The sequence below is a fragment of the Ochotona curzoniae genome, unplaced genomic scaffold (assembly GCF_017591425.1).
Source record: "Ochotona curzoniae isolate NIBS_2020 unplaced genomic scaffold, NIBS_Ocur_1.0 contig_1, whole genome shotgun sequence".
Lineage (NCBI taxonomy): Eukaryota > Metazoa > Chordata > Mammalia > Lagomorpha > Ochotonidae > Ochotona > Ochotona curzoniae.
The window spans coordinates 26,653,772-26,673,039 of NW_024464918.1; the positions used below are offsets into that span (position 1 = coordinate 26,653,772).

The 19,268-nt window shown below is 57.8% G+C and overlaps 1 protein-coding gene across 1 annotated transcript; it reads left to right on the top strand.

The window, feature by feature from the left end:
- The first annotated feature begins 3,408 nt into the window (after positions 1–3,408).
- Positions 3,409–17,737, top strand: LMAN2 (lectin, mannose binding 2). The gene is made up of 8 exons (XM_041003645.1): positions 3,409–3,730; positions 3,886–4,004; positions 9,000–9,117; positions 10,039–10,118; positions 10,320–10,481; positions 10,580–10,694; positions 14,174–14,293; positions 15,965–17,737. The coding sequence occupies exons 1-8, from the start codon at positions 3,538–3,540 to the stop codon at positions 16,123–16,125; spliced, it is 1,068 nt and encodes a 355-aa protein (XP_040859579.1). The 5' UTR covers positions 3,409–3,537; the 3' UTR covers positions 16,126–17,737.
- Positions 17,738–19,268: the final 1,531 nt, after the last annotated feature.

Genomic DNA, 19,268 nt, shown 5'->3' on the forward strand with positions numbered 1-19,268 from the left:
ATGATGGTCCTGCAGGTCAGCAGAGCCAGCCTGTCCACTGTCACTGATCCGGGCCTAAGTTTGCAGGGTGCTCCCAGCCCACAGGGTTCTCCCCACCACAACTTCCTTTTATTCCCGTTTAGTCTGTGCTGCTCCTGACTCCCATTTTACAGATTGGCCAGCTAAGGCCCTTTCAGTGGTGAGTGGCTCACGGTTCTGAACCCTGTTAGGGATCTGCCAAGCCATGCATGTGCTGGAGGTGCCAAGAGCCAGGCCTGGGCTGCCAGCAGCTCATCCTCCCTGCTGCCAACGCCCAGGCACAGGCTCTGACTGGGGTTCCTCTCCTGCAGAAAGGCTCCCTCCTTGTTGCCATGGAGTCTGTCCTAGCTCTGACTGCATCTTGACTGCACGGCCACCAGCTAACCCTACGATGCCCCATTTCACTGCCCTTGTCCACCTTGCTCCACTCCCTGGGAACACTGCTCCCAACTTCTCCCTCCTCACCTGATAGACCCAAGATAAATCATCACCAAAATTCAGGGAACAGCTTTCAGATCAGATGAGTGATTTGAGTAATTGAAGCCTCCTTGGCATTGGAGGAAAAACTAGTAATTCTGGGCTCTCCTTGCACCTGTACTCACATTCCAGCTGGCCCTTGTTCTCTCTCGCCACCCTTCTGCTCCCCCTCATGTCTCACCATCACCAGAGAAACCCACAGAGATTACACCTGCTTACAACGTCTGTGGGATCCTACACGGTCCTTCTGACTTTGACCGCAGCCAAGGCACCTGCTCAGCCATTCCAAACTGCGTGTACTCCACCCGCTTTCGCCCTCCTTCGGTTTGCCTCTTCTCTTTCCTCTGCTTTTCCCTTCCCTAGCAAATTCCTCCTCATTCTTCATGACAGCATTCCAGTTCTAGAACAAACATCCGCTCTTTCAGCAATGACTCAGTTATCATTTCTGTAGTGGCCAAAGATGACAACACTTGCGGTCCTCAGGAGCTGTCCTCGTGGTACAGTGCACCTCACCTCTGCTTCTAATCCAGCTCCCTACCAATGTGCCCAGGGGGTGGCAGAGGACGGACGGTCCTGGCACTGGCGCCCCTGTCACACAAACAAGACTCAGTTGAAGTTTCAGGCTATGGCCTGCCCAGCCCCAGCTGTTACAGGCATTTGGGAACTCAGCCAGCAGATCTCCGCACCCCATCCCATCTCTTCTCTTTATTCAAGCATTGTTCATGTTCCAGTTGCTGTATTTTTAAAAATTTATTTATTTTTATTACAAGGTCAGACATACAGAGAGGAGGAGAGAGGAGACAGAGAGAAAGATCTTCCATCCAATAATTCACTCCCCAAGTGAACACAACGGCCGGTCAATGGCCGGTACTGCGCCGATCGGAAGCATTGGGACTGGATGGGAAGTGGAGATGCCGGGATCAGAACCAGCACCCATATGCGACCCCGGTGTGTTCAAGGTGAGGACTTTAGCCGCTAGGCCACGTTGCTGGGCCCGTTGCTGCATTTCTGATCCACATCCCTACTAATGCACCTGGGAAAAGCAGTGGAAGATGGCCCAAGTGTTCGTCCCCTGCCACCCAGGGGGAAATCCGGCTTTGCTCCTGGCCCATCATTGGCCTTTGCAGCCAAATGAGGAGTGAGCCAGCAGATGGAAGATCTCTTTCTCCCACTGTAACTCTTTCAAAATAAAGGAATCTTAAACACACACACACAGAGAAAGAAAACGACCTCATGGAGGTCCAGTGGAAGGTACCTGACCTGGTTTGTAAAGGTGAAGCTAAATGCTTACACTTGATCTTAGACAAAAGGCCGAGAAGCGATGAAGCTGAATTTTTGGAAGGGCACAAACAACAGACACACACTTGTGCAAACCCCCTATAAAATATAGCATTTGAATAATAAAATAAAATATGGCCCAGGAAATATGTCTCAGCATTTAATTCTGAATAAGTTCATTCAGAAGACAACTTCTTAAAATGCAGAATCAGTTGGTCCAGTGCGGTAGCCTAATGACTAAAGTGCTTGCCTTGCATCAGCCGGCACCCCATATGGGCACTGACTCTTGTCCCAACTGCTCCACTTCCCATCCATCTCCCTGCCTGTGGCCTGGGAAAGCAGTGGAGGATGGCCCAAAGCCTTGAGACCCTGAACCCATGTTGGAGACCTGGAAGAAGCTCCTGGCTCCTGGCTTTGAATCAATTCAGCTCTGGCTGTTGTGGCCACTTGGGGAGTGAATGAGTGGACAGAAGATCTTTTTCTGTTTCTCCTTCTCTCTAAAAAATCTGACTTTACAATACAAATAAATAAGTCTCTTGAAAAATGCAGAATCAATTGATCAGCACCCCACCCTGTTGGCTATCCCAGGAATCAGGAACTCAGGCAGTTGCTGCAAATTAGTGCTCAGGTGGAGACTATCTTACATGAGGGAAGTGCTTTGGGCCAGGCACGATGACTCAACAGGGTAATCCTCACCTTGCAAACACCAGGATCCCATACAAATGCCGGTTCCTGTCCCGCCTGATTCACTTCCCATTCAGCTCCTACTTATGGCCTGGGAAAGCAGTCAAGGCCTTGGGACCCTGTACCTGCATGAGAGACCTAGAAGAAGCTTCTGGTTCCTGGCTCTGGCCCTTGCAGCCACCTGGGGAGTGAATCAGCGGACAGAATGTATACCCAGGGAAGGTACAAGTGTTGGCTCAAGTGGTGGGCTTTCTACCAGTCCTGTGAGAGGTCTGAGGTTTTAATCGTACAGAGTTGAGCCCGTGTAGGGGGTTCTTCTGCTCAAATAAACCAGAAAATTTAAAAATCCGATAGTAAAGTCCTTCATGGTACAGTACTGGCAGGTCACAGGGGCTATGCCTGGCTGCAGGCCACCACTCTTCCACCCTCACACACAGCCAGCCTTCCCGGGTTCCAAATATCAGGCTGGGATCCGAGCCTGCCCAGTCCAACTGAGCCCCCGGGAATTCGAGGATGAGGTGGAGGCTCAAGTGACTTTGAAAGTCTCCCCATGGCTTGGAACGAGGGTGGATGAGGGTAAGAACAGTTTAAAGGCTCACTGGGTGCAGGGGCCACCCCGGCCTGCGATTTAGAGCTTCTTCCAGTACTGGGAAAGGTTATTGGAGGGACGCGACGAAGCCAGAGTCCAACTGTGCCTCCCCCTCTGGAACGGCTCCCCAAAACTTCAAGGTCCAGCCCACCCAGCGGCCAGCTCGAACCGCCTCCCGGCTCCTCATTGGCGCACAAGCCGAACGTGCTGTCCCGGGATTGGCTGCAGCTCTCGTCACTCATAAGAACCCCTCGCGGGGCTCTGGGGGCGCCCGACAGGTGTCTCGGGGTCGCCGGGACGCGGACGGGTCGGGATGGGGGGGCTTCGCGGCCAGTGAAGCTGTTGCCCTCCCCCTCCCCGCCCCGGCTGCGAGGCTTTGCATCGTAACTTGGCGGTGACTCCAGGGTTGGAGGGCTTCCGGCCGAAGGCCATTCGATGGGACACCCGGAAGGCGGAAGTCCCGGGACGGAAGTGGTCGGGAGGAGACGAGAATGGCGGCGGCAGGCAGGATTTGGCGCTGGGGCTGGGGCCGGCGGTGCCCGGGGCGGCCTGGGCTTCCCGGCCCCGGCCCCGGCCCCACCACACTAGTGTTCCTCCTGTTGCTGGGCGCGGTGGCTGCGGATATAACAGACGGCAACAGTGAGCACCTCAAGCGGGAACATTCGCTCATTAAGCCCTACCAAGGTGAGGTCCGGGCGGCGGGACGGAGCGAGGGCGGAGGGCGAGAGGCCGGCCGGGGTCGGCGAGGGGCCGGCTGTCCACCCGGCTGCTCCGCCGCGGGCCACGCCGGCCCTGGCGTGGCCTCTCCCGCACCTGTGCCTGTCGGTCACCGCCCACAGGTGTCGGTTCCAGCTCCATGCCCCTCTGGGACTTCCAGGGCAGCACGATGCTGACGAGCCAGTACGTGCGTCTGACGCCGGACGAGCGCAGCAAGGAGGGCTCCATCTGGAACCACCAGGTGAGGCGCTACCAGGGTGGGCTGGCGGCCCGGGGGCCGGGGCGGAGCGTGCTGGACCCCGCCCGGCCCCTGCCCCTTCTCGTGCCCCCTCCCAGCAGCCAAGGCCCCAGCACCCCTGCTCGCATCCCCTCCCAGTAGCCAGGGATGGAGCGTGCTGGATGCACTTGGCCGCTGCCCCTGCTCGCACCCCCGCCTCGAGCAGCCAGGACCAGAGCTGGACCAAGCTCTTGTCCTCTGCACCCCTGCTCGCACCCCCGCCTCCAGCAGCCGGGGCCATGCCTCCCTGCTCGCACCCCTGCCCAGCATCCAGGGCCCCAGCACCCTGGGCTCCTGCACCACTTCTCGCATTCCCTCCCAGCAGGCAGGAATGGAGCATGCTGGATGCACTTGGCCTCTGTCCCTGCTTGCACCCCCGCCTCCAGCAGCTGGGGGCCATGCCTCCCTGCTCACACCCCTGCCCAGCATCCAGGGCCCCTGCACCCCTGCTCGCACCCCCACTCGGCAGCCAGGCTGGAGCGTGCTGGACCAAGTATTTGGCCCCTGCCCCTGCTCACACTCCCACCAGCGCATCAGAGCCCTGGGCCCCTGCAGCCCCTGTTCACACTCCCGCGCAGCAGCCAGGGAGGGCCCTGGGCCCCTTCATCCCTGCTTGCACCCCCGCCCTGGCGTGAGCGCTTGGGTGTCAGGCAGGAGCTGAGCAGACACACAACACCCCCTCTCGCTTGACCTCCCCAGAAGTGATGCCAGGTGATAACAGCGCCCAGGCTTAATGTGGAAAGTGCCCCCCCCCCCAGGTCCTACCGTGTCAGCAAGCAGCAGAGCTGCGGCCCAGCTGTCCTAAACCCCCTCAGGAATGGGGAGAGTGGAATGAGGAGGATCTGTGTTGTGGGCTTTGCTGTGTGTGAGGCACCCAGCCTGCCTTTGTTCGACTGAATTCTCAGATGAGCTGTTTGAAAGATGGCATGCAGGTCTTTATGTAGGTAAACACAGGCAGTGAGTGGTCTGACAGTACTGCCACTCTCTTAAAAAATATTATTTTACTTGAAAGGCGGAGTTAGAGAAGGACACGTTGACCCTCCATCCTCCGGTTCACCGTCCGAGTGACTGCCATGCTCAGAACTGGGCACGTCAGGAGCCCAGAGCCTCTTCCAGGTCTCCCACGCGGGTGCAGGGTCCCAAGGCTTAGGGTTGTCCTCCTCTGCTTTCGCAGGTTACAGGTAGGGAGCTGGACTGAAGGAGAACAGCTGGGACATGAATTGGCATGCCCTTGGGATGCCAGTCCTGCTGCACCCCGGTACAGCCACAGTATGTCCATTCACGCAGGACTCATGTGTGTGCTGACTGGTCTCCCGGTTGGTATGCTGGTACGCTGGTCTCGGGTTTTGGGGCAGAGGAGGAAGCTCTTAGGTGTGGTTGTCGATTCCAGCCTTTTCCCCCAGGGGTTTGGTAGAAGGTCTTGTCGTGGGTGGTCTGAGACCCTGGACTTGGAAACAGTTTCTGGTCTCCCTGGTCCTGGAGGCCGGGGATGTGGGGTGTCCCTGACGTGTTGTTTGTGAGCCGTGGCTTCATAGATTGCACCCCAAGGAGGTCTTGTTCAGGAGGGCAGTGACAGGACCAGTTTGGGCTGGGTCACAGCTCGGAAGGGAACCTGCGCTCACCTTGGCCTGTCTGACCCCTTCCTCCGCCGTGGTGTTGGCTGGTCTCGTCCATCTCCTGGCTGAGTTCTGTGAGCCCACACTATCCTTGTGTTGCTTCTTGCGCCTGACCCCTCAGCTTGCCCTCTCCTGCCCCAGCCTCCACACGGCCTCTAGGGTGACTTTCAGCTTTTCAGCTGTTGCTTGGAGCTCGGGGTCTCCTGTTCCGTGGAAGAACTGCCCTGTGTTGGCACAGTGCCCGCTGCCTGGCACCCCCCAGTTTTCTCAGTTACATCTCGATCTTGCTGTTGTGCCTCAGGGCCTTTGTACCTGTTGTTCCCGCTGTCGGGGACACTCCCTCCTGGTTCTCCATGCCTGCTGCCCGCTAAGCTGTGAAGTGTCAGCGCAAGTGCTGCCCACTCAGAGAGTACTTCCGAAGCCACTTGTCTCCACCACGTCGCGTTCTGTCTCGCTAGTCTGTCTGAAGACTTTCAGATAACTTTCAGAAATAGAAAAAGGACTAATTTTTCACACAAGTGTAGTGTTATGTTATGAAACAGAAAGGGGTCTAAGCAGTACCAGTGCAGTTAGGAGTCGGGTTGAGCCACCAGTCACACGCAAGACATGGCTCCGACCTGGCTCAGCGGGCTGCCCCAGCACTGGCAGCTCTGCGTGCCCTTGGCCCAGGGCAGTGGCCTTGCCTCCATTCCCTGCCTCCTGCCCGTGTCCCCTGCGGCCGTGCAGGGCTGCCGCTAATCCTGGAGAGGATTACTTGGCACTCGGACAATTTTCTGTGCAGTATTTCACAAGCACACCCCTTCTCCCTGAACCAAACTCCCCTCTGTTTATCTTCTTCACTCCCTCCATCTGGGAGAGGTACCGAATTAGCAAACTCTTCCCCAAACACCTGCTGTCTACTGAACAGCCGGACATCTGCTGGCGGCGGGGGACGGCATGGAGGAGGCTGGGACTCCCAGTGCCAAGAGGACATGGCGGCACAGAGCACGGCCTTCTGCTCCGGCTGCCGAGGTTTCCAGGGTCCTTGTCGCCTCTCTGTCACCCCTTCCAGAATTTGCCAGGGAGTTCTGAGGGTCCACCATCTCTGCTGCCATGCAGACCGAGTAGGTGCCATGTTTCCGGGGCTGGGCCGGTCATTGTGGTCTGGGTTCCTGGGACCCGGAGCCAGAGCTGTGAGGCTGGGGGTGAGTGGATGCACAGAGTGCAGCCGTGGTTCTTACATTCAGTCTCAGTGTTTTATGGTTATTTGGGTGTTGATTTTCCTTTTGTCTGAGAAGAGGGAGACACACATGGGCTCATTGCTTAGAGCCTCGAGTCCAATCTGGATCTTCCACGTGGCTATCAGGAACTCAAGTACTTGATCCAGGACCGGTGTGGTGGCATAGTGGATAAAGGCACCACCTACAGTGCCAGCATCCCGTCTGGGCACTGGTTCAAGTCTTGACAGCTTTGTGTCCTATTCAGCTCCCTGCTAATGGCCTGGGGAATCGACAGACAGCCTGAGTGCCCCGGGCCCCTGCACCTGTGTGGGAGACCTTGGAGAGAATCCTGGCACCTGGCTTTGGTTTGCCCCAGCCCTACTAACCATTCTGGTTGCTTGGGGAGTGAACCAGCAGATGAAAGACCTTGGTCTTCCCATTTTTCTGTGTAACTCTCTTTCAAATGAGCAAAATTGATTTTTTAAAAAAACATCTATTTATTTTATTGGGAAGGCAGATGTACAGAGAGGAAGATCTTCCGTCCGATGAATCACTCCCCAAGTGAGCGCAGTGGCCGGTGCTGTGCTGATCTGAAGCCAGGAGGCAGGAACTCCTTTCTCCAGGTCTCCCACGCGGGTGCAGGGTCCCAAGACTTTGGGCCGTCCTCGACTGCTTTCCCAGGCCACAAGCAGGGAGCTGGATGGGAAGTGGAGCTGCCGGGATTAGAACCAACACCCATATGGGATCCCGGTGCATTGAAGGCGAGGACCTTAACCATTATGCTATCGTGCCGGGCCCCGATTTTTATTTTTTGAGCCTGGTCTGGAAGCATGCACTGCGTGTGGAATGGCTTATCCTGGGTGGTTTCTTTACTGCTCTGTCGGACGCTGGTCCTCAAGTTTGCATTTCAGATGCTGAGGGAAGTGACAGGTTTGTTTGACGATATCCAAGCCCGGAAGACACACAGTCCAGGTAGCTCTCCCGAAGCCGCCCATCGTTGGTTTTGGCTCATGTTCCTGTACTTTCCTCTTTGGCTAAATGTACACTGCTCAGGTTTCTTTTTATTGCTTGAAAGGCAGAGTTCGAGAGGAACGGAGAGACAGATCTTCAGCCTTAAATGCTTGCAAAAACGGGCTGGGCTGGCTGGGTTGAAGCCAAGATCCTCCCACGTGGCAGGAACTCTGGTGCCTGGGCCGCCATCCGCCGCCTCCCCGGTGTGCTCACTGGCGCAGAGCAGGGACTCCAGGAGCTCCCGTGGGGGCTGTCAGCATCCTAGGCACTGGCTTAACTTGCTGTGCCACAGTGCCTGCCCCTGTTTGTTTGTTTGTTGTTGTTGTTGTTAATGGGAAGATAGACATAGAGTATTGATTATTTGATGGGGGCCAGTGCTACAGCACGGTAAGCTAGGCTAAGCTTCTGCCTGTAGTGTTGACATGCTGTATGGGCGCTGATTTAAGTCCCAGCTCTTTCATTTCTGACTCTGATCCCTGCTGGTGGCTGGAGAAGCACCACAAGACGGCCCAAGTGCTTAGGCCCCTGCACCCATATTGAAAACTGGAAGAAGCTCTTGGCTTCTGGCTTCAAACCTGTCCAGCTGAAGCCATTACGGCCATCTGGGGGGTGAGCCAGTGGATGAAAGATTTCTCTGTCTCTCCCTTGCTTCTGTGATTCTACCCTTCAAATAATAACAATGAGAAGTCTTCAAAAATTTTTATTTATTGGGAAGGTGGAGTGACGGAGAGACAGAGCATGAGCTTACATTTGCTGGTTCACTAGGTGCTCTCGGCAGCTGGCAGCGGGCTAGGGTGAGGTCAGGAGCCGAGCACTCCATCCTAGGCTCCCAGTGCGTTAGCCGGGAGCTGGGTCACCAGGAGAGCAGCCAGGACTAGAACCAGCACTCTGTGTAGGATGTTGGCATGTCCTCACCACTGTGCCCCATGCCGTGGCTACTGGGGAGAGTGAGTGGGTCCTGGTATGTGGAGTGGACGCCCTAGGAGGAGGGCAGAGGGCCAGCAGCTTCTTAGCTCTTCCCCGGTGGGCCTGAGGTCCGTGACACAGTGCATCTCGCCTTCTGGCTTCGATGGGGAGGTCGGCAGGCCTGGTCACCTTCGGTTTGCTCAAAGCCCCCCTCTGCTTGCCCGCAGCCATGCTTCCTCAAGGACTGGGAGATGCACGTCCACTTCAAAGTCCACGGCGCAGGCAAGAAGAATCTCCACGGAGACGGCATCGCCTTGTGGTACACCCGGGACCGCCTGGTGCCAGGTGGGCCGTGCTCGCTCAGGGATCACTGCTCAGCCCCCGGGAGGTGGGAGCAGATGGGGCGCACAAGTGGGCTGACCCTTCTGTGCATCTGCCTCCCGCTGTCCCATGCCCTCCTGTGAGGAGACTGCTGCTCCTTGTCCGTGAAGCTTCTAGAAGGGAGAGCAGCTGGATCCTGCAGTATGCACTATACCTGGGGGTGGCGGTGGGGGCAAGAGTTATTTTTAAAAAGTTTTTCTTAGCTCCTGGTTGGTTGGTTCTTGCTTGCTTGTTTGACAGGGGTAGAGGGAGAGGCAGAGAGTACCAGCTCTCTCCCGGGCGCATCAGCAGGAAGCTGGATTGGAAGTGTGGAGCAGCCATGCTTTGACCTAGGCCCCTGTTAGAGGTGGCGGCTCCGACATGGAATGTTCCAAGGGGAGGCCTAACGCATTGTGCTGCCATGCCCACCACTAGGATGCTTTTAAAAAGGCAAAACTGGGTGCCAGCAACCACAGGTCTGCCCCAGGATTTGGGGACCCAGTAAAACAAAATTTAATGAGGGGAAAAAAAAGGCAGAAATGAAGACTGGAGGTTGCGTGTGGCTCTCGGAATCTTGTGTCTGCCTGTAGCTCTTCCCCACCGTGGGTGGCCGGGACTCGGGGGCCACAATCCCTCTGCAGGGGTTTGTCCGCAGCTGGCTCTGTGTGTCACACACCACTGACCTGTGTACGTGGCTGGGGGCCTGTTCCTTGTGGCACGGCATCCCACGCCCCTGGGAACAGCCTCCCGCTGCCTGCCTCCACCTTCCCTTGAGAGGTGCCGGCTCCTGGGCGGATGGCTGGTGGACCCTCTGCCCCGCCACCCGCAGGCCACCTCTGGCCTTCCAGGGGCCAGGGACACCTCTGATGTCTCCCATCATGAGATCATCTCCTTATAAAACTCTAGGGCCCGTATTTGGAAGCAAAGATAACTTCCATGGCCTGGCCATCTTCCTGGACACATATCCCAACGATGAGACCACTGAGGTAGGAGAGGAAGGCCTTGGCAGTTGGCTAGAGGGTGGGCCCTGGACTTGTCCCTGGTCCCCTGCACACAAGGAGCCTCCAGGGGTTGGTGTGGGTGCTCTGCCCCTCCCACTAGCAGGGCTGCAGGCAGGGGTTGGCGTGGGTGCCCTGCCCCTCCCACTAGCAGGGCTGCTGGTGGAGTAACCGGTGTCTTGGTCCCAGCGCGTGTTCCCGTACATCTCGGTGATGGTGAACAATGGCTCCCTGTCCTACGACCATAGCAAGGACGGGCGCTGGACTGAGCTGGCGGGCTGCACAGCCGACTTCCGCAACCGGGATCATGACACCTTCCTAGCCGTGCGCTACTCTCGGGGCCGTCTGACGGTGAGCCAGCGCGAGGCAGGGCGGCCATTGGGGCCCGCCTGGGGGATGGGGAGGGGGCTAGTGGACCTGTGGCCATGCTGATGTGCTGATGGCTTCAGGTGATGACCGACTTGGAAGACAAGAATGAGTGGAAGAATTGCATTGACATCACAGGGGTGCGCCTGCCCACCGGCTACTACTTTGGAGCCTCTGCTGGCACCGGCGATCTGTCTGGCAAGTTCAGATTCACCCGTGGTTGGCGGGGGCTTGGGGAAGGAGAGAGTTGTAGCTGCCCAGCCTGTGTCTTCCTACCTGGGAGGGGGGGTGGCGACACGGAGAGGTGTCCCTGGTCTGGGGGCAGAAGGGGTGGTCCCTGCCCAGCCTGTGTCTTCCTGGTCTGGGGGCAGTTTCTGAAGGATTTGACCACCTTCTGGTCTTCGTACTAAGCTGGCTTCCTTTTTGCTGTCATCTGTAGATGTTGGGATACTGGCCCCTTTAGTAGAGGTGGTGGCTTTAGATTGGACCCTATACATTTCCAGATCCCCTCTCTTGCTGCCCTGCGTACTGTGTAGACCCCAACCCCGATTGTCTCCACACAGCCTGGCTGAGCCCGCGGAGCTTGGATGAGGTCACGCTGTGCTTGGAGCTCTGGGTGGCTGCTCTCCCAGGCTGGGTCAAGGGCACAGTCGCCTTGGCCCTGCTGCCAGCCATCACACTCCACCACCACCCCCCCGCCCCCGGCACCTCTGCCCATGGCTCTCCTTGCCCCCTGCTCCCAGCGGCCTCGAGCAGCTCTGTGAACACATCTTCCTGTCTCCAGCCTGCCAGCTATCTGCTGGTTCACTCAATTACCACGATAGTTAGGGCTAGGTCAGGCTGAAGCCAGGAGCCAGAAGCTCCTTCCAGGTCTCCCACATGGGCCCCAAGGGTCAGGCCTTCTTCCTGTTTTTCCAGGTTCATTGGCAGGGAGGGATTAGAAATTGGCACTTGGGCATGCTCAAACGGGTACTCACGTTGCAGATGGCGACATACCCTGCTACGCCATGATGCTGGCTCCTCTCTGCCAGCCTTCGTACTTGCTGTTTCTCCTTCATCTCCTTTGAGTGACTCCAATGTCACCGCCTCCGTGGGGTCCTCCCTGATTGCCTCATGTACCTGGATACCTTGTCAGCTCCTGGAGCCCTCCCCACTCCCTTTCTCAGCTTTGCTTCTTGTAGCATTTATCATTGGCCCTGGGGTACCCCCCTCCCCCAAGTTGTCAGCTCCCTGAAGTCAAGATCTGTCCCATTCGGCCCACAGTGGTGAGTGGGGTGTCTCCAGCTCACGTGGGCCACCAGGCCCGGTTGGCACTAGGTGGTGACTCTGGGCTGTGGCTCATAGTCCTACCAGGGACACTTGGAAGGCCCCAGGCCTGGAGCCATCTCCTGCTGTCCATTACAGGCCGCCTGTCACCTGTGGGCACTTGGGTACACTGGGTCCCCTGAGTGCCCGTCGTTCTGAGGATTTGCTTAGCTATTTTTGGTGGGGACGTTTCACCTGTGTGACCCAAAGCAGAGAGAGTGGCCTCATCAGCTGTGCCCTGCTGCCAGCCTCGGTGTGACTGCCACAGGCCACTCCTGTCTCCTCTGGGTCTCCATCCCCCGGCCCCGGCCCCGGCCCCCGCTCCCTCTGGCTGCTCTGGTACCTGCGCTTCACCTGCTGCTGTGAAGTGTGTGGCCTCAGAGGGTCAGCAGGCCGCGGGAGGGCGCTCTCGGGGGCGGCCGGGAGAGGCCCAGCAGGGGGAGGGCGGCTGCAGTGTGAGGCTGTCGTGGCAGGTGCGAGTTCTGTTGGGTAGGTAGTGGCCACTCCCTCTTGAGCGTTCATGCAGTTTTCCTCAAGCTGCCCCACCAGAAGCAACAGAGCACACACAGACCTGGGGCCTGCTGCAGCTGGCGTCTCCCTGCAGCCACAGTGCCCGGGGCCTCGTGCACACTGGGCCATTAGCTGCCCTGCCCCTGTCCTGTGGCCACAGTGCCCAGGGCCTCGTTTGCCCTGAGCCATCAGTTGCCCTGCCCCGCGGCGCTGACTCCTTGCTCTGTAACTCTTCCTTCACCATGCCCAGAGAACCCAGGGCCTTTCCCCTGAAGCTGGTGGTTCACTGAGCGTTCAGCTGCACAGAGTGGCTGGGACCCATGTCACGGCCTCACTCTTCTCATCATTTATTTATGTATTATTTTTCCCTGACAGTTCCATTCTTTTTTGATTGTTTAAAAAAATTTTTTTGAGGGGGCCTGGCATGATGGCTAAAGTCCTTGCCTTGAATGCACCAGGATTTCTTAATGGTTCTAATCCCAGCAGCCCTGCTTCCCATCCAGCTCCCTGCTGGTGCCCTGGGAAAGCAGTCAAGGACAGCCCAAATCCTTGGGACCCTGTACCTGCATGGGAGACCTGGAGGAAGTTCCTGGCTCCTGGCTTCAGATTGGCGCAGCACTGGCCATTCTGATCACATGGGGAGTGAATCATCAGCTGGAAGATCTTCCTTTCTGTCTCTCCTCTCTGTATATTTGACTTTGCAATAAAAATAAATAAATCTTAAAACAAAATTTTTTTTAATTGGAAAGTCAGATACACAGAGAGGAAGATCCGTTGACTCAATGCCCAAGTGGCCACAATGGCTCCAGTCGAAAGCCAGGAGCCTCTTCCGGGTCTCCCACACAGGTACAGGGTCCCAAGGCCCGGGGCTGTCCTCACCTGCCCTCCCAGGCCACAAGCAGGCAGCTGGATGGGAAATGGAGCTGCTGGGACATGAACTGGTGCCCATATGGCATTGCAGGCCGCAGCTCTACCCGCTCCACAGCGTCGGCGCCACCCTCCTCTTCTTTGAAGTGAGGTGACAGTTTGCTTGCCCGGGCTTGCTCCTCTGGTGTAGTTAGCTGATGGTATCTGGGGGCTGGCCCTCAGCTGGGTGCCAAGTTGTGTGTCTGCATCATGTGTGGGGTCTCTGACAGCTCACCCCCTGCCTCCAGAGGGTCCAGCTTCTCCAGCAGCCCTCCAGCCGTCACGCTGGGCCTCATGTGCCCTCTAGACACTGCACCCCTAACAGCATGTCTCCATTACATGCTGCGCTCTCACTTGTCCTGATAACCGGGCCAAGTGGCCAGTCTCATACCCTTTTTTTTTTTTTTTAATTTTGACAATCCTTACAAATGTAATTGGGGTAAAAAAGGTTCAAGGCCTAAAGGGGGATATAGAGGAAGAAGCCCCACCCAGTTTTCCACCCACCCTAAGTCCCGGATGTGGGGCATGCTCTGAGATACTCGATCAAGTGGTTCCAGTAGTTCACCATTCATGGGTTGCTGCCAGTCTCGCCACTCCAAGCACGATGTGGTCGTTGAAGAGTCCATTGATTGACACAGTCCCTTCTAGAGTCTCCATTTGCCCAGTCTCATACCCATTTTACAGATGATGAGGTAAGGTGCAGAGAAGCTTGCAGGCACGAGCTGTAGAGCAGGGCCTTCTTCTTGGGAGGCCCGCCTTCTTTTCCTTTCCACTCTGCCCCCTGCCTGCTTCGTTAGTGGGGAGCTGGGGAGGCACCTAGCCCCTGGAACACTGCCGGCCTGGGGGCTGGAGGCACCCTAGAGGGAAAGTGTCCCCTCTGGGGGAGCCCCACAGCCTCTGCGGGGAATGGCAGTAGCTGGGGCCCGGCCGTCACAGGTTCCCTCTGGCTCCCGCAGACAATCATGACATCATTTCCATGAAGCTGTTCCAGCTGATGGTGGAGCACACGCCCGACGAGGAGAACATCGACTGGACCAAGATCGAGCCCAGTGTCAACTTCCTAAAGTCACCCAAAGGTGTGTGTGGGTACAGCCTGCCCGCCGGGGCCTTGGGGACCACGTGGTCCATCCACGCCGGCCTGGGCCTGGGCTGGGCCCCAACTCCCAGACTGCAGCCCAGGTCTGATCCGTTCGGCTGCATCTTTTGGTGAAGCTGCGGGAAGCAGTCTTCAGTTTTCCCTGATCGGCACGCCGTGGCCGTGCTGTTCAGCTCATCAGCCAATGTGAGGGGTTCGGGCCGCCCAGCCTAGCCCACTGTGCACCTCCCGCATGTGGCCCAGCCCCTGAACCCACTGGGTCTCAGGGAAAGAAAGGGAGGCAGGGCTGCAAGATGGTTGCTGGTCCTTGCCGCTGTGCCGAGGAGCCTCCATTGAGCCGCCCGTGGCAGGACTGTGTGCGGAGAAGCCCTGCCCGGAACCCTGCTTGTGCCCACAGCTGGAGCAGGCCAGGCAGCAGGGCTTGGCACACCTAGGCCAAGTCCCTAGCCCAGTGTCTTCCTACTCTAGAAGCTGGATGCCATGTGTGTGCCACCTTCCTTCTGGGGGCCGGGCATACGGGGCACCATCACACACCCTCCAGCTTGGTGGCTTCTGGGTTCTGAGCGTTTTCAGAGCTGTCATCTGCTTTGCTTCCAGCACCCTCCGCCTGGTCCAAGAACTAACTGGTTCTTAGACTCGCTGGCTGGATGTGGGCTGGGTGCTGGGTGCTAATGATATGAGGGCCAGGTGGACCCTGCACCTGGGATTCAGCCAAGTGAGGTGGAGAAGGGGTCTGAGGTTACCCAGGGCTGAGCCTCCTGCCAGGGAGGTACCCTGCCCAGGCACCTGCTTCAGCGAGTGGCCCGAAGCGGGTCACTGCTTCCGCTGTGCAGGCCAGAGCCAGTGGTGAATGAGGGGCGGCAGGCCGGCAGGGTGAGGTGGTGTGGGGAGGTGTTTGCCTGTGGCTAGTGCCCTGCTGGGTGGGCTGCGGGGACATGGTCAAGGGACAAGGTTGGGGGCTGAGCCTGAGCCAACCCCTAGTGTTGAGAGCCTGAAGGCTGTGGGTGGCGGGAGGTGGAGTTATGGGCAGACTCTGGAAGGGGAGAGCTGCCCCCCAGTGCGTGTGGTACCCCAAGGTCCTGCCTGTGTGAGGCTGGTGCCCTGCAGGATGAGGCTGGGACAGGGGCTAGGGTGTGCAGCTGCAGGCACGCGCAGCTCTAAGCAGAGGAGCTCTGGGCAGGCTTATCTCTAAAGATGGGGACCTCAAGACGGGGCTCATCTCCAGGGCTGCCACAGGGAACCGCCAGACCTTGGTTTCTGGGGTCCTTGGTCCCAGTAAGATTGTCACTTTTGAGCCCCTGCCCTGCCACTGTGGATGTCAGAGCTCGGCTAGGATGGGGTTCACTTGATCTCTGACCCTCTCCTGAGGCTGGGAGCAGGAAGCAGGTGCTGTGCCAAGTCCCCTATGCTGGCCTGCTGGACCTCAGCGAAAGAAAGGGAGGCAGGGCTGCAAGATGGTCGCCTGGTCCTTCCCGCTGTGCCGAGGAGACTCCATTGAGCCGCCCGTGGCAGGACTGTGTGCGGAGAAGCCCTGCCCGGAACCCTGCTTGTGCCCCGAGACAGGTGGCAGCCCCAGGCCTGGGCGGGGCTGTGTCCAGGAGCCCAGCCTGGCAGCCGTACCCACTCTGACTCCTCTCCCCTTCTCCCTCAGACAACGTGGACGACCCCACGGGGAACTTCCGCAGCGGGCCTCTGACAGGCTGGCGAGTCTTCCTGCTGCTGCTGTGCGCGCTGCTGGGCATCATCGTGTGCGCCGTGGTGGGGGCCGTGGTGTTCCAGAAGCGGCAGGAGCGGAACAAGCGCTTCTACTGAAGTCCGTGCGCAGCAGGGAGGGGCCCGAGCGGGCCGGCACTAATGTGAACTTTTTTTTTTTTTTTTACTGGGATTGTAAAAGCAAAACAAGACGACCTTATTTCTTAACCGTTTCCAAGAAATGATTACAGTATTTTCATACATTTACTTCTTGCCCAGCAGGGCCAGCCAGGCAGCAAGCCAGGGAGCCGGGCTTGGCAATCCAGCAGCTGGAGAGGGCATGGGCTCTGGCGCCAGGGGCGGCCGCCTGGGACACCGAAGGGCTCCCGGCCCCACCCACGGGGTATATGCTGAGGACATAGGGCTGTGACATGGTTCTGAGGTGTGTGCAGGGTGTGGATGAGCCCGAGGGGGGGGGGTACCTGAACCTTCCTGTCCCCTGAGCTCCTCCCCAGGGCAGGCCACCAGCTGGGCTGGAGCAGCTCTTCCAGAGACCCAGCATGCAGCTGTTTGCTCAATGAAGTGATGTGACCAACCTCCTTCTGTGGCCGTTCCCAGAGTCTCCCGGCCAGAACAGGCAGTTCAGCTACCGGAAGCTGTAGGGGTGATCCGGAAGGTCCTGCTGGGGTCAGGAGGACAGGTTGTCATGGCATTCCTTTTGGAGTCCCTTGGGGAGATGGCAGTGGGGTGGAAGGAAGCCAGCAGCCGTCCTCATCTGCAGCTCCCACCCAGAGCAGTGTGTCCCAGCCTCTGTCCCTCCTGGGGGACCTGACCGAGTCAGTGACATGGGAGCCTTAACAAGCCCAAGCAGCCTGCCTTCCTGTGGCAAGTGGCATGGGGAATGAGCTTCATCCAGCAGGCTCCCTGCAGGTGATGTGGAAATGTATGGAGCAAGCCTAAGAGTTTCTGCCTTCAGTCCAACTCTGGAGCTCCTGCTGACCCCAGAACAGGTCAGAGCCCAGTGGTCCCCGATGGGCGCTGGCTGGCCGAGCCGTTTCCCTCAGCGGATCTGCCGCCACGAGGTGCTTCCTGGACGCTTTCCCCAGGACAGTGTCTTCCTTGACAAAACAGCCGACATGGCCTGCTCTGTAGATGCCACTTCCGACGGTCGCCCTGTACTAGCTCACCTAGATGCGCAGCAGCTTCCTGCAAGGGTGCCATGCCGATCACGGCGGCAGCCGACGCGTCTACACGCGCAGAGCTGAGGCCTGGGGTGTGGACATAGCCAGCCTCCTGGCCCCCAGGTGGCTACAGCTGCATGGGCAGCACCACGGAGCCTGCACTTTGCTTTACCGAGTGGGGCAAGGGCAGTTTTACAGTCTGCTTGGGGGTTCTTGGGGAGTGTCCAGGCTGAAGTGCCCACAGCTGTTGGTTGGTTTCTTTCCCCTCCCCTCCCCTCTCCTCTTTCCTTTGCTGTTTGACTAACAGAAACCCATCTTCTGACTGCCAACTCAACTCCCCATCCCCAGAGGGTCTTCTGTAAGCGTGTCTCTCCGGCTGCACACCCTATACCCACGGGTATTGTGTCATGGTGAAGCTCTTGCCATGCGCATTTGAAATTCGAGCCACTTTATCGTACCAGAGTTAGGTTTTGTATGTCCACGCGTGAGGCGGGGAGGAAGAGACACCCTGGCCCCAGAGGGGCTGCTGAGCCTGACTGTAGGTGTTGCTTGTATGTACATGTGCTGGCTTGTTGGAGTGGGGAATGGCTCTCGCGTACCTGTTAGGAGTGGCCTGTGGGTGGGTGTGTGGGTTGCATGGGGTTCATGGGTGGTTCTTGCGCAGGAGTGGACTGGCTCACCGGGGTAGTTTGTGTGTGCTCCCCAGGTGGCACCAACGTGGAGTGTTCTAGTTCCACTCTCCCAGTGGGTGGTTGTTGAGTTCCCTCTCTGTCCCTCTTAGCCTCTGCTGTGTCTGAATTGTCTTTTTTATCATGTCCTCTGTGGTGGTTTCCCTGTTTGCCCCCTTTTGCTCTTCCCTGCTGATGTGTGCAGGTGTTCCTGTGTAGCACCCACCCTGCTTCACAGACACCATCCTGTGTCCTGGGGCTGTCTGCTCCCAGTGACGCTATTTGGTGTGTAGTCTGTTGGAAGGTCATTTGCTGATCTTTCCCAAAGATTTTTCTTCTAAAAGTTTAAAAAGTTTTGCCTTTCAAATTTCACATTTAAATCAACTTGGAATTCATTTTTGTGTGTGGTGTGAGGTAGGGATTCCATTTTCTCCACTTCTGCAGCCAGTTGTCCCAGCAGCAATTACCCACTCATCCTTCCACACCACTGAGGCGGATCCTCCTAAAGCGGCCCCTTGCGTGCCTCTGGGGTGGCTGGCGGGCTAGGAGTTCCCCAACTTCCCCCTGCTTCTTTCCAGCGAGGCAGCCACATGAATGCTGTGGCTAACGACATGTCGGAGGAGGGGCTCAGCTTGCCTTTGATTTCTCAATGTTCGGGAGCCCGCGTGGCCGTGTGTCCATCTCCCTGCCTCCCATGGGCAACCACAGGAGCCACTTGTGACTGGGAGGGCATTTGGGGAGAAGGAGAGTCCTTGAGGGGCTGCTGACTGCTGGGTTTTTATGTAAAAAAAAAACAAATAAATCCGTATTTGTTCAGATGGCTGAGTCCCGTGTTCTGTTCCTTGCTCCTGCCTCCTTGTAGACATCAAGTGTTTGACCTGCCTGGTCCGTGGAGGGCTCCAGCTAATAGTCCCACTCACACCTGTCCCATCCTGGACGCTGTTCCAGGCACTGGGGGTACAACAGAGAGCCCCACAGAGCTTCCGGGCTAGTGGGGAAATCCAGCGGGGTGGGTGAGACTAGTATTTAATGCTTACGTTCTTTCGGGCTGTGGTTGACTTTGAGCCACGGCTGGGGAGGCTGGGAGCTGAGGGCGGGGGTGTTGGCAGGCCTGGGCGGGGCCTTGCATTGAACCCGCTCCCAGCGTTCCCCTGGAGTCCTTGCCTGGGGACACCTCCCTGCAGTTCCGTTTCACCCCAGCATAATCATCTTCACCTCATCTCTAGAGAAATCCGTCTCCCAGTAGCCTTTGAATTCTCATCTCATGGTTCACGCTGCCAAAGCGCAAGATGGCCAGGCTTGGGCCAGCGCACAGCGGCCGCAGGAACTCAACCGCTCGAGCCATCCTTGCTGACTCCCAGGGGCACGCATACATGCGGTCCAGTGTGGGGTGGGTCCGTGCATCTTGACCACT

Bases quoted from the DNA above. Each gene is read 5' to 3' on its own strand.
- LMAN2 (XM_041003645.1), top strand. From the start codon at position 3,538: ATGGCGGCGGCAGGCAGGATTTGGCGCTGGGGCTGGGGCCGGCGGTGC. The intron at 9,118-10,038 runs GTGGGCCGTGCT...ATAAAACTCTAG, and splicing joins CCGGGACCGCCTGGTGCCAG to GGCCCGTATTTGGAAGCAAA. The intron at 10,695-14,173 runs GCAAGTTCAGAT...TGGCTCCCGCAG, and splicing joins TGGCACCGGCGATCTGTCTG to ACAATCATGACATCATTTCC.